At 36.7% G+C, this 13956-nt stretch overlaps 1 protein-coding gene and 1 long non-coding RNA gene across 2 annotated transcripts in view; both read right to left on the bottom strand.

The window, feature by feature from the left end:
- Positions 1-2543, bottom strand: LOC127180782 (uncharacterized). Its single transcript, XR_007829694.1, has 3 exons — positions 2364-2543; positions 1620-1716; positions 1-170 (listed from the first exon to the last, which is right to left on the bottom strand). It is a non-coding gene; the product is annotated as an uncharacterized LOC127180782 (long non-coding RNA).
- A 3912-nt stretch (positions 2544-6455) lies between these two features.
- The window catches only part of tspan18b (tetraspanin 18b), a 52890-nt gene continuing 45389 nt past the window's right edge, over positions 6456-13956 (bottom strand). The window contains 7 exon segments of the mRNA XM_051135055.1: positions 6456-7247; positions 7598-7681; positions 10555-10731; positions 10831-10929; positions 11030-11104; positions 11829-11942; positions 11944-12024. Coding sequence (XP_050991012.1) covers positions 7200-7247; positions 7598-7681; positions 10555-10731; positions 10831-10929; positions 11030-11104; positions 11829-11942; positions 11944-12024 — 678 coding nt within the window. The 3' untranslated portion in view covers positions 6456-7199.

Here is a 13956-nt window from a genome sequence, read left to right as displayed (position 1 = left end):
ACAATTACATATATAACTGATCAAAACACTGAACAGGCATAAGAAACAGAACATCAATTGTAGTGGTTCAGCTAAAGGTCTACAGGTTTGTATTCCCACAGCTTGGTTAGTTTTTTTTTTATTGCCATCCCCAGTAGGCCCCAAGTGAAGAAATTTCTGGATTCCAGCATCTGTAAAAAAAAAAAAAAAAAAAAAAAAAAAAAAAAGTTAGGTTTTTTATAAGATAATTACAATAAATTTTCTGCACCATATATGATTTCAGGAAATGCACCACATTCAAAAGCAACTTTTTAGCTTTGGTAGTGTTGGGTGGTACAGTAAACTAAACTTGATTTTAGTCAACATGATATTAAAATATAAAACCTGCTTAAATCTTGCAATCCAACATTGTACCAAAGTTTAATTTAGGTTTTTAGTTAGAACTGTGCCTGTATCTTAAAGTGATTAACTACTATAAGATGACAAATATACTGAGTATTAAACATGGTTGGTAAAGTTAAAGATTATTTTAAAACTGCAGAATACTCATTATTTATGTAATAATTATAAATTGTAGTTGTAAAATATTCCCAGATACCACAAGGACATGGCAGAACAACGACAGAGCACAGCCTGCATGCCCATTCAAATTATATGTCTCTATATACATGAAGAACTAAACTATAGTAACCCAAATGCTCAATGACAGAGTTCACAGGTTACAATTTAATTTGCTATTTAGCATCAATGAAATAAAGTGTTTACATTCATAATACCTAATATGTGCATCGAGAATGTGGCCTGGAGAAAAGAAATAGAGGGTGGAACTATGACATGGGTTTTTGAATGACAATTTTGATTAAATCCCCTAAAATAAGGTCTGCGGTTTACACAAACTCATAATATTTTCACGTTTTATTCTATGACATAAAACACACCAGTTAAACCCCACTCTTGATTTTTATTTATTTTTTTTTTTTTAAACTGTTATGTTTCTTAAAAAAGGTGGTTGCTAACATGCTGCTAAATGGGACTACAGGCCCTGTCGGAGGCATTAAACGTCATCACGCTGAACAGTTTATCAATTTACAGTATTTTCCAATTGTAGTATAATTTATGGTACAATTAATTGTAGAATAACCAATTAATAGTTTCCCGCATGCAACACAAGTCTTCGGATGGAAGATGCTCATTTGATCGCTTTCCTACTGATATGGGGACTCTCTCTGTATTTGTACCATAAATATTACAATTATTCCATATAAACACCACATTTACTGCCTTTGTCACAGTCAAAGTGAAACTTTAATAATCTATAGTGCTTAAAGCCACGTTACGGCCACATGAAGCTGTTAGAAAGCAGACAGATTAAGGATTTTCTAGAAGCAAGGATAAAATAATATTTTGTGTACCCACCCTAACAAAATTAGAGCTGAAATGTGGTACTTCATTCACTAAAATAAGTTTAATCTAACCATATCCCAAAACTCACTCACTCCACTGTTATTTAATAGATTAAATGCACTAGAATTGTATTAAATAGTACATGGAGACACATTTTTAACTAAAATATTTTGTTGATTTGATTTGTTTACATGTATATTGCAGATGCTAGTTTTGGTTTCAATAAAATATTTAACCTTTTCTGTGTAGATGCTCCATCATTCACATCACTGCCATCCACATCTGCAGGTTCGGCCTCCATTTCTATTTTCTGAGAATGTCGGGACTCATTACCTTGTCATGGGACACAAACAAGAATAGCACAATTATCAGCAATGATATGAACAAAATTTACTACGATAGATTAACCATATGTTTAAAACCCCACAATCACATCCTTTAGTGTAACTTACTGTACCTTTATGCAATATGCACATACATGTGCTTACGCACCCACTCTAGGCATGTCACGGACATGTCAATGCACTTGGTGCAATATAACCAAGTACTGTCATTTACTATATGAATTCAAGGTGCTTGTATTTAAATAATTCCATTTCGTGCAGTTTTATAGTTCTAGTCTAGACTACATCTCAGAGATAAACATTATAATTTTCATCCATTATTTTTGTCAGACAGCTTTAAATAATTTCCAAACGTGGCATTGCTTATCAAGTGAAAACAATGAGCTCACAGTATCTCCATACAGATTAACCTGTTACCCAAAAGCTAAAATTAACTTTAACGCGAGCAAATTGCAAAACACATCAATGCAGCTGTAATCATAACATCATATATACAACAATGACAGGGAATATTTAAAACATTAGCTGATCTATATAGAGACAGAGGCTCTTGCAGACCAAAACAATCATATAACACTTAGTTTCTATGTAATATTAGTGTAGGAATAAAGCGTTGAGTAAATTAGTGTAAATTACCTGCACCGCTGCCACATTCAAAGGCGTTTCATCCACTCCACTCAGTGATGTCGGTCTGTCTTCGTGCCCGTCTATAAAATCATTGTCGTTTATTATGTGAAGGTACTGGCACATTTGTTATCCTTCCACTAAGAAAAACATCTTACTGCAGATGACTGTTTGTTTAGCCGCAGCCATTGCTCAGACGCTGCCGTTAGCGCGGGTGTGTTTGAATTTTGGCGCATGCGCAAAAGCGCTATTGTGACGTTCACATACAATCGCTCATGTATTTTAATAAAATGCATTTTAGTTCATTGATGATGAGAGCACATATGGACAAACAGTTACATGAAGTGTTTCCCCCCTCAATAACTCTATAATACATTCCTACAAGTAACTTTTAGTACATTGGCATTTTTTGAACAGGTTATATATTCATCTCTACTTTTTCCCCCAGAAAACTAAATTGAAACAATTAATAAAGTTAAGCAATGAATTGTGTTATATGATTTACAATAAGCAGTATCTTTTAGGCATATATGGTTAATAAACTTGCATAAATTCAGTATATACATTGGTAACAAATGGTCAAAACATAGAGTACCATATATAATTTTGATATATATTGTTAACATATATGGTCATAACATATAATACAATATATAATTTTGATATATATTGTTAACATATATGGTCATAACTTATAATACAATATATAATTTTGATATATATTGTAAACATATATGGTCATAACATACAATACCATATAAAAGTTAAACATATATATACTTTCAATATATGTTTATATACAAATTGTACTATGGGAAATTCATATATGTTATAAACATATATCTACATATATCCAGAAAATGGATATATGTGATAATAATATATTGCCCTATATTTAACATATATGAGAGTAGCACTTCTGATATAGGTACATATATGTCATATATTACATTTCCGTATGGGTAGACTGAGGAGCTCTTAGTAGTAAGGGACCAAATCTCTGTGGTCACACGGCTAAGAGAGAAGTCTGAGGTGGCAGCTCGGGGACCATTATATCGTGACAAAGTACTCTGATGTTACCTCAGGTGTTCTGAGTGATAGACTGAATGAAGACTGGGGTGATGTTGGGCATTAGCTAGTTTCTCTGGGACTGGAGCTCTGCAACCAAGAGGCTAAAAGAGATAGGGCTTTGGATCTGGTGCAGTCGAGATGGGACCTCAGGTAGCAGCCATGAAATGGAGCTCTTGGGGCAGCAAAGAAAGCAACTCAGGGACTGTGACCGAGAACTCTGCTGTTACACCAGATGTTAATGCCATTGTAGTCTCTCGGGAGGCCAAGTGGATCGTTTGGGATCTGGATGGACAGAGAGAGAGTGCACATAGACTAGGGGTCTGTTTTGTCATTGACAGTCATGTCCGACACAGACTGGGCTGGAGTTTGGAAGATGTCAACACTCCAATCAAGTGTAGTAGGCACTGGAGTCTGGAGCATGTAGATCAGGGTGTCCAAAGACACCGCTAAGAGCGGACTGGAGCAGGTAGGATGTTGGTGTGCCAGTCAGATGCAGTGTGCTCTGGAGTGGGGAGGATGCTGTTGCTTCAGTCATGTTCAGAGCACAACATGGAGGACATTATCATAGGATGACCAGATGTGCCACTTCACGGGGACACATTAAGCACAGGATTTCTAAATTGGCTAAAATAACCAAGTGGTGTCAAAGTACCGCAAGAGTGATTTGAAAGCATGGAGCGTCTACTCTGCTCTATATAGCTCTCACGGTACTTTGATGACGTGCAACGATCGATCAGCGTAGGGCAAACAACACCTGGTTCATATAAGCAATTTAGAAATCCTGTGCTGAACGTGTGCCTGGGAAGTGGCACATCTGGTCTGGAAAAGGCCCACCTCCAAAAACTTTTCTTCTTTTTAATGGTGTCCTTCTTCCTTCCTTTCTCTTTCTTACCGTCCACATCCCCCTCTGCAACATCAACGGGTTGTGTATTGTTTTCCACTTTACTCTACTGGAAGATTGCGGTGGTGTACCATGATGGTTTTTGTACACACTGCCACAATACTTTATTGCTGGCTTACAACATGAACTGAGTTGTCTCATATTTGCTGTTGTTAGTGAGTTGCAGAATGAGCAAAGTGAAGATTTTTTGCCCTTATTCACTTGTTAAGAGATGACGTAATGCGTCCAACGAATGCTGTAAAGAAAGCTGTTTATAAAACCTTTTGCAAGATATTGTGACATCCAGGTCATGACTCTGTGTTTCTTACTAATTTCACGTTATGCTAATGTCAGTACCCCATTAGCCTGTTCCACTGTGTGGGCATGACTTCCTCTCAGTGTCTATGTGCCACTGTACATTTTTAAAGGGGCAGAAAGTGATTTGTGTACTTCTGCAAGAAAAAAGACACATTTTGGACTGCAGTCTTCAACTTGAACTCGTCTTTACTATTATCAATATCCTTACAGTTCCTTACTATTTTATATGGGGTTTGACAGCAAAAGTGCTAACCTGTAGCAAAAACTTGAGTTTAGCTTTACCTGTTGAGAAGAAACCTTGTAAGTTCGGCATCACGATTGAAACCCAAACGTTCCATTAAGTACCTCCATTTTGTACAAGCAACCTGTGTTTACTTTTATTTTTTTTTTTTTTTTTTTTTTACCCAGTTGTCTGTTAGGGTTAGGGTTAGGGTTCTGCATATTTTGGCTTCAAATTTCGAATCTGCATTTTTTTAATGGGGTACCCAAAAGTATTTTTTTTTTTAAGTACTCTACTCTCTAGGAAAACATTTATTTCAGTGAAAAAACAACAACAAAAAAACAGCGAGTCCAAAACTCATTTTTACATTTCAATTTCAACATTTTGAACAATAGGACCCTACACCCTGGTGAAAAAACCAGCATGGTAGGTATGTTTTGATGCTGGGATGCTGGTTAAGTATGTTTTGATGCTGGTTTAAGCTGGTCCTTTGCTGGTTTTTGCTGGTCCTTTGCTGGTTTAAGCTGGTCCTTAGCTGGTGATCCTGGTCCTTTGCTGGTTTATGCTGGTCACGTTGCCTTGGCCTTGGCCTTGGCCAGCAACATGACCAGCATAAACCAGCAAAGGATCTTTTTCTTTTTTTTTTTTTTCTTTTTCAGAGTGTTTTGTGTTTTCATTTTTCTGGTAATCAAATGAAGGCATTAAACATGTATTTATTTTAATTTACTCATCCAAAAATTGACGAATTCCATGGCATTCCGTGTTATAGAGTAATATAGAGAAATATATCTAAATATAAATACTGTTCAGTTTCTCGCACAAACCGATCGTTTCGTGTCTTAGGACATCAGTGTATCGTCACGAGCCGCAGGGTTTAATTTGGTTTTGTTTGTGTATGTTTTTTATTTACTCTTAAAGATTTGGTAGCTATTGACTGCCATTATATGACTGACAGACTGCAACGTTTTGACTTAAAAATCTTTGTGTGTGTTCTCCTTAAGAAACAAAGTCACCTACATCTTGGAGGCCCAGATAAACAGATAAACATCAAATTTTAAGATAAACAGATAAGCAGATAAACATCAAATTTTCATTTTTGGGTGAACTATCCCTTTAATGTTTATTTTAAAATTAAAGTGTCAATTTTTATAGCTTATAAGATTTTTTTTGTTGTTGTTGATTTCACTCACACACCACTGAATTATGTGCTGTTAGTTGATTGATTAAAAGAAGACAATTTTTATATGAATGAAATGACATTCCTACTTTTTAACTGACTTAAAGTGTCCAAATCTGCTGCTGTTGCTTTTTTTTTTTTTTTTTGCCACTGCATTTTGTGCTGTTACCTGATTTTTGCTTAGACTGACAATAATGAAAATAAATAAATAAATAAAACCTGATAAGGCACCTGGCTAAACTATAAATCTCACATAAAAATAAATGAATAATAAAAAAATAAATAATAAAAATAAAATAAAATAAGGCACATACTTGAAAGACAGATAAACAAAGAAGTCATACAAACCTGGGTTCTGTTATTTATCATTTCATAAGGCCACACAATTAAACTAAACTTGGGCTTCCAAAGACCAGATTTATAGACACACTGAGCAAATGGTTCATCAGAGATTCCTTTAATGTTAGTTTAATCTTCAATACAAATGCATACACATCAAATTTCAGCTAAAATCACACAGAATTACTATTGAATAAACATCACAATACGAAAAAAAAATGCTGGTCTTCAAGCAAGGAAGAGGTACATTCACCTTACACACACACACACACACGCACGCACACATTTCCAACATCCGCACAGGAATAGATAAAAATGGCAATTCACATGACTATACAACACTAATATAATGTGCTTGTGAAAGCTTGCATTCAAGGACTGTGGTGATGTGTTGGTGACGGGAGAGTGGTTTGTTTTATTTTTTTATTTTTTTGTTTACTAAAAGCACAAATGCCTATACAAACAAGCCAGCATTACTCAGTATAAATATTCTTCATCCAAAATCAGTGCAGCACCTTCTTCATCCATGTTTCAGGCTTTATCTGGTCTATTTAACACCTGGTCGAAATTATGCATGGGCTTTCTGACAAAAAGCCCATTTAATCTTCGCAGTATTCAAAGAATGTTCTTTTTTTGTCAATGTTTCGTTTTGTTACCTTGTACCTCAAAGGTCCAGCTGTGAAGTACAGGTCAATGAAGGTTTTTTTTTTGTTGTTTTTTTGTTTTTTTGTTCCTTAATAACTTTAGAGATATAAAATGGAGAAGTAAAACATTCTTTGACAAGTGGTTCAATTTTCTTTTGTGGTGTTTTCCTCTTTGAAAAAGTCTTTCGGCGAACTTGATCTATTGGATGCCCCTGAACAGACACATGGCGAACACCATTGCGAAAAGCTGTTGAGAAAACAAACACAAACATCTTATGTGGATTCACATGAAAGTAAATGCTTATGAGTCATTCAAACAGTTTTGCTTGTTTTAATTATATAAAATAATCAAGACAGATTCAATCTTAAAGGCCTCTAACATGTTTAATCAATATAGCACGATGGTTCTCAGAAGTCACTCAATTCTGTTGTCTGCCTCCAGCACATTACCACACGAGGGCAGCAGTGATTTAATTTACAGTCCTGGTTCTTTTCAATTTAGACTCTCATATCTGTGGTCATTTCCTCAAGACCAGAACAGTTTTAAACAGTTTTCTGAGGTAATGTCAATAAAACAGACATTATGAAATACCATACCTCAATCGTGAGTACAACAATAGCCAGGGCACCAGCAACATAGATGTACATCTCAAAGTAGTCCACAACCGCTGAATAGCAGCCCTGCCAATCCAAACAGAAAGAAAGCCATTTTAATTTGTACAATTTTGTAAAATGACACCATTATCTAGACACCTATGCAAAAAGTATGCAATTTTTCAGACTTCTCGCAAGCAACAATTTCATTTTCATTTATACTTTCTAACAATCGCAAGCAAACTACCTGATTTCATGACGAAAACGTACCTGTGGAAACTTTTCGCAAGATGCGAAATACGTACGAATAAGTACATATCACTGCAGTTTCAACAGAAATGAACACTAGAGGTGGTAAAACAGTGAGCACTTGTAATAGTTTTTGTACACAGCTATGATTACAGCTCTATATGTTTCGCTTTTTCTGGAGGTAACAAACTTGCTCGGATGGCACGGAAGTGGACTTAGGATGAGGAATCCTTGGGTACGAATCCCATGAAAAACATGACTCATGGTGACAGAGCTGAAAGATGAGAGATTGAAAAACAAGCTAAAACGGCATACTTGCGATTGTTTTTACGTCACATTCACTTTTGTTCGTACTATCGGGTAGGTTTAGGTGTAGTGCAGATGGTATGTTCTTTTAAAACATCACAGAGCATTAGAGTTATAGCGCCACTTAATCGACATTTCAATTCAGAACTGCAGTGACACATACAAAACCAACGTCACATAAAACATACCACATGTACGTTCATCTGTTCCAGGGAAAAAAACGAACACTGTTTTAGCACCACCCAGTGGATATTTCACATCAAATGTGTCATGAAATGTACATGGCAGTTTGTATTTTACGTCTTGCGAAAAAGTTCCCACAGGTACGTTTTCGTCATGAGATCAGGTTGAAACCAACCAACATTTAAATCTCTCAGTAGAACAATACATCTGAACAATAGCTGTGTTGATAAACAACTAGAGGTGTGACGATAAATCGATTCATGGATAGATTCTGCAATTTTCACGAATGCATTCATGAATAAATTCCAACGAATCCAAGGATTTTTGAACAAATCATTTGAATTTGTTTTGAGTGAGGTCGCACAAATTTGTACGAGTTAGCCACATCATACAATGTAAGATTTCTGTGAGGCGCAGGTTATGGGTGTTCATTCGTACGAATTCCAACGAATCCAAGGATTTTTTTTTACGAATCACCTGAATTTGTTCGAGTGAGGTTGTACGAATTAGCCACCTTGTACAATGTACGATTTCTGTGAGGCACAGGTTTAGAGGTGTTTGTTCATACAAATTCCAACGAATCCAAGGATTTTTTAACAAATCATTCAAATTCGTTCAAGTGAGGTCATACGAATTGGCACGAATTAGCCACCTCGTACAACGTACGATTTCTTTGAGACGCAGGTTTAGGGGTGTTCTTTTTTACGAATCCAAGGAATTTTTTTAATAAATCATTCAAATTCGTTCATGTGAGGTCGTACAAATTGACACGAATTAGCCACCTCGTACAACTTACAATTTCTTTGAGACGCTGGTTTAGAGGTCATTCGTACGAATTCCAACGAATCCAAGGACTTTTTAACAAATCATTTGAATTTGTTTTGAGTGAGGTTGCACGAATTTGTAGGAGTTAGCCACATCATACAATGTAAGATTTCTGTGAGGCACAGGTTTAGGGGTGTCCATTCATACGAATTCCAACGAATCCAAGGATTTTTAAAAATAAATCATTCAAATTAATTCAACTGAGGTTGTACGAATTGGTATGAATTAGCCACCTCGTACATTCTACAATTTCTTTGAGACGCATGTTTAGGGGTGTTAATTCATACAAATTCAAACGAATCCAAGGATTTTTTTAACAAGTCATTCAAATTAGGTCGTACAAATTTGTACAAATTAGCCACCTCGTACAGTGTACGACTTCTATGAGGCGCAGGTTTAGGGGTGTTCATTTGTATGAATTCCAAACAATCCAAGGATTTTTTTTAAACAAATCATTCAAATTTGTACGAGTGATGTCATATACATTTGTACCAATAAGCCACCTCGTACAATGTAGGATTTCTGTGAGGCGTAAGTTTAGGGGTCTTCATTCATACAAATATGAATTTGAACAAATTCAACTTTCATTCAAATTCGTCTCATTTTCATTCTTGTCAAAAATTAAATATGGTGCGAACTTGACTATAGTTAGATCTAAATCCAAAAGCTCACTAAGGCATTAGACAAGCAAGTATGACTTCTGATACAGCTCCTTTGAAAAAATGCGTATTCTGAAAAGTGCTGTACAAATAAATTTGACTTGTGACTTGAACGATTTAAAATGGACTGGACAATTTGATCAAGAATCAAACTGACTAAATGGATCTGGTCTCAAATGAAGAGCTCACTGAAGCAAAAGATTATTAGTCAACAATGAGCCTGTTCTTCACACAAAGCTATCAAATGACTCCAAATGACCTGAAATATGACTATTTTTATAGTGTGTTTTTCTTCATTTTTGAGGCTAAACAGCTGTGAACTGTATAAGGATTTTTCAAAATGATAAATTTTGTATTTCACAGATACAATCATGGAATTACATGAGGGTGAGTAAATCATTTTCCCAACACATACACAATGTTTCCCAAAGGAAACATTCTTTTGCTGAAAGTCCACTTGTAACTTCTTAATACAAGACCACATGACTAGTGGACATCTGTCTGAAAACCCATGCAGACCCTTACTTAAGTTTAACTGCCCCAGCTCGCTTTCACAGAAACTCTCACACGCGCTCACATTCCCCAGACACTGAGAACATGGAAAAGCACTAGTCAGCATTGGGAGAGCTGAAGCTGAGTGGTAACCCTATTCCTATTTCCTGTTTTTCTGCTCTAGTTAAATTTGAGCTTTTGAGCAGGCAGAGGGAATGTGACGTATACAACAGTACGAAAGCCCACCTTGTTGTTCCGGTACAGCATGCTGCCGGACAGGCATTCGTCCCTGTTACTGAACCCTACTTCTCCAAGATGACTGTTCCTACGACAGCAGGCCTCAGGCACCACTTCACCGGGGTTTATAAACCTGAAGATGCTTTCCTCAAAGTCTTCTGGACTGTTCACTCCACAGCAGTCAAACTAGAGGGACACAGAGATAGGCGAGTTAAAATAAGCAAATTTTTGGCTTGTAAGCATCGATTCACAGTAGCTGGTGTTTGAGGAACAAACAAGACCTACTGTAGTCATAATGGCGTTCCACGTTGATGTGAAGACATCAGTGTTGTTGTAGCCTTGGTAGTGCTTCTTCAGTTCCTTAGTGAAGTATTCTCTGGTCAACTGTACACACACATTCACAAATAAAAATGTTAGAGATATTCGGAGCACAGCACCACTGATAGCTGAAATCTGTCTCAACATGTTGGACATAGCCACTCACATGTTCCCGGAAGATGAAGGCGAGAATGGCTGCCGCCAGCTCTGCCAGGAATATAATGAGGATCAGCATGAAGAACTGCAGAGAGAGGAGGATTTTGTCACACAGTCAGCGTTTGGGTTGGACAACTGTATTTACTAACAGACTAAATCCTGTCTGTATGAATAACTGAAGCTGAATGTATTTAGTTCTATGAAACAGGACTAGCTATTTTGCTACACTCTTAAAAATAAAGTTTTCAAAAACGGGTTTTCACAACAGTGCCATAAAAGAATCAACTTGGGTTCCTCAAAGAACCTTTCAGCAAGGGTTGTTAAAAGAGCAATACTTTTCTTAGTGTGAGAAACATCTTAATAATGTGAAGAACCACTAGCATTATTGCTGCTGCTGAATATGGTCAATTATTGTCATGTTTTGGGCTGTACTAATCGGGTTGGACCAGAAAAAGCATTTGGAATACTACAGTCTGCCAAAAGTTAAACAAATCAAGCAGAAGAGTGCGAAAAACTGTCAGAGGAACAAAAGGCATTTGTAGTTGGCCAGACAAAACCAGGACTTCCAGGGCAAGAATCCTGACAACATTCATTAACCGTGCAGTCAATGCTGTTGTTTACATCTGAGTATCTCCAGTATGGCCGCACATCCGGGTAACTGACCAAACCGTGACATAAGTGCAAACCCTCTATAGAAAACCTTATGTCCAACGGAAAGGTTTTCAAGATTCTTCATGGAACCATAGATGTCATCGATGTATGAGACAGCAGTGTTACTGGAACATAATGTGGAATAAACTGTGACTTACAAAAAGCAGCAAACACTTGTTTTCTCGTATGGCTCCGCAGCAGCCCAGGAAGCCCAGCAGGAAAAGCATGCCCCCCATGGCCAGGATGATGTAGACGCCCGTGAAGAGAAGGGGGGTTGGCGGCCACTATCTCCCTAAAACCTGTGGGGTCCACCACAACCCACACCCCAACACCAAGGAGGAAGGAGCCACCCAGCTGTGGAGATGGAGAGATAAAGCAAAAAAGCCATTTAATATTACTATATTACAGTTTGTGTAACATTTAAAGGCATAGTTTACTCAAAAATGAAAATCGCCAATTACTTAACCTCATGTCATTCTAAACCAGTGTGATTTTTCTTCTGTGGAACATAATGAAAAGTGTCTCAAAATGTGTGTTTTTTTTTTTTTTTTTTGTCAAACCCAAATAGACAAAACCCAATAGCCAGGTTTCCATCCAAACTTATGCGCAAAAATTGGAATATCGCATAAAACATTTGCAAATAAGCACCGTTTCCATCCAACAAGTCAAAGGGAACAAGATTGTCACTTCCTGATAAACTAACACTCTATAAGTAGGAGAAGCCACTTAATGTAGTAATTTCATATATAATAAATTACTTGTGCCTCAGAGCGAGCAGACGAAACACAATAAATGTGATCATTTCTTTAGGAGGTGGATGCCTGCTGTTTGGGAACGCAGTCGTGTAAGACAAGTCTGGGAGGCAATTATACAGAAATACTTTGATGACAGGCTTTGCTCAGGCATTTCAGAATGATCATAACAACATTTCCGATGCTGTAGAATGAGATAGGTCAACTGGTTAGACGGGTTTTGCTGTCCCATAGACTTTTTTGATGCATATGGAGGAATTTATTCGGCAAATGCATTTTCATCTCCCATCAAAATGTTGATTAAATGTTGGTCCAGGCATATGAATCTCAAATAAAGGGATAGTTCACCCAAAAAGGAAAATTCTGTCATTAATTCATAAGACTTTCATTCATCTTTGGAACACAAATTAAGATATTTTTGATGAAATCTGAGCGCTTTCTGACCCTGCATAGACAGCAACACAACCAACACGCTCAAGGCCCAGAAAGCTAGTAAGGACATTGTTAAAATAGTCCACGTGACATCAGTGGTTCTACCTAATTTTATGAAGCTACAAGAATACTGTTTGTGCGCAAAAAACAACTTTATTCAACAAGTCCTTCTTATTCCTGTCTGTCTTCGATGCACGTTCACAAGAATACTGGTACTAGGGATGGGGGAAAAAAATCTATTCTCATATGAAGCGTGAGATTGAGATCTAGCAATTTGTATGGGAATGTGTAAGATATTTTTGATTTATTAGGAAATTGATAGCTAATAGGAAACATTGATTTCTTAAGTCAGGACTACCCATACTATAGACTGGTCTGTTTTTGTATCAAAATACTGGTGCGTTTAATGTCACAAAAAATTGATGAAAAATTGTGAATCGTGATTAAAAATCATGAATCGATTTTTAACCGAATCATAACCCCAAGAATCAATATGAATCGAATCGTGAGGTACTGAAAGATTCCCACTCCTAACTGGTACACTGTGGTACTCTCGTGAACGCGGATCAAAAGACTTGCACGGAAGAGAAGACATTTTTAAATAAAGTCATTGTACTTGTTTTCTTTCTACAAAAAGCAATCTCGTAACGTCATAAAATTACGGTTGAACTACTGATGTCACATGCACATGCATTTTACGATGTCTTTACTACCTTTCTGGGCCTTGAACTTGGTAGTTGCGTTGCTGTCTATACAGGGTCAGAAAGCTCTCGGGTTTTACCAAAAATATCTTAAATTGTGTTCTTAAAAAAGGTCTTGCAGGTTTAGAACAACCTGAGGGTGAGTAATTAATGACAGAATTTTCATTTTTGGATGAACTGTCCCTTTAATTGTGACTGGAACAGTTAACATGGGGCCACTTCACACACCCTTCACAACATCCAAAATAATTCCCTACCTTAATTTTATGGGCATTTTAATTTATATGGGCAAGACTCTTCAACAAAAGAACATTTGTTCGTTTTAACTGAAATTTGTGTTTTCACCATAAATGGCATAAAATGCCATTACAATGGTATGAGTCTAAAAAACATGGCATTTT

Source organism: Labeo rohita, chromosome 18 (genome assembly GCF_022985175.1).
Source record: "Labeo rohita strain BAU-BD-2019 chromosome 18, IGBB_LRoh.1.0, whole genome shotgun sequence".
Lineage (NCBI taxonomy): Eukaryota > Metazoa > Chordata > Actinopteri > Cypriniformes > Cyprinidae > Labeo > Labeo rohita.
This window is presented reverse-complemented; position numbering and strand designations above follow the sequence as displayed.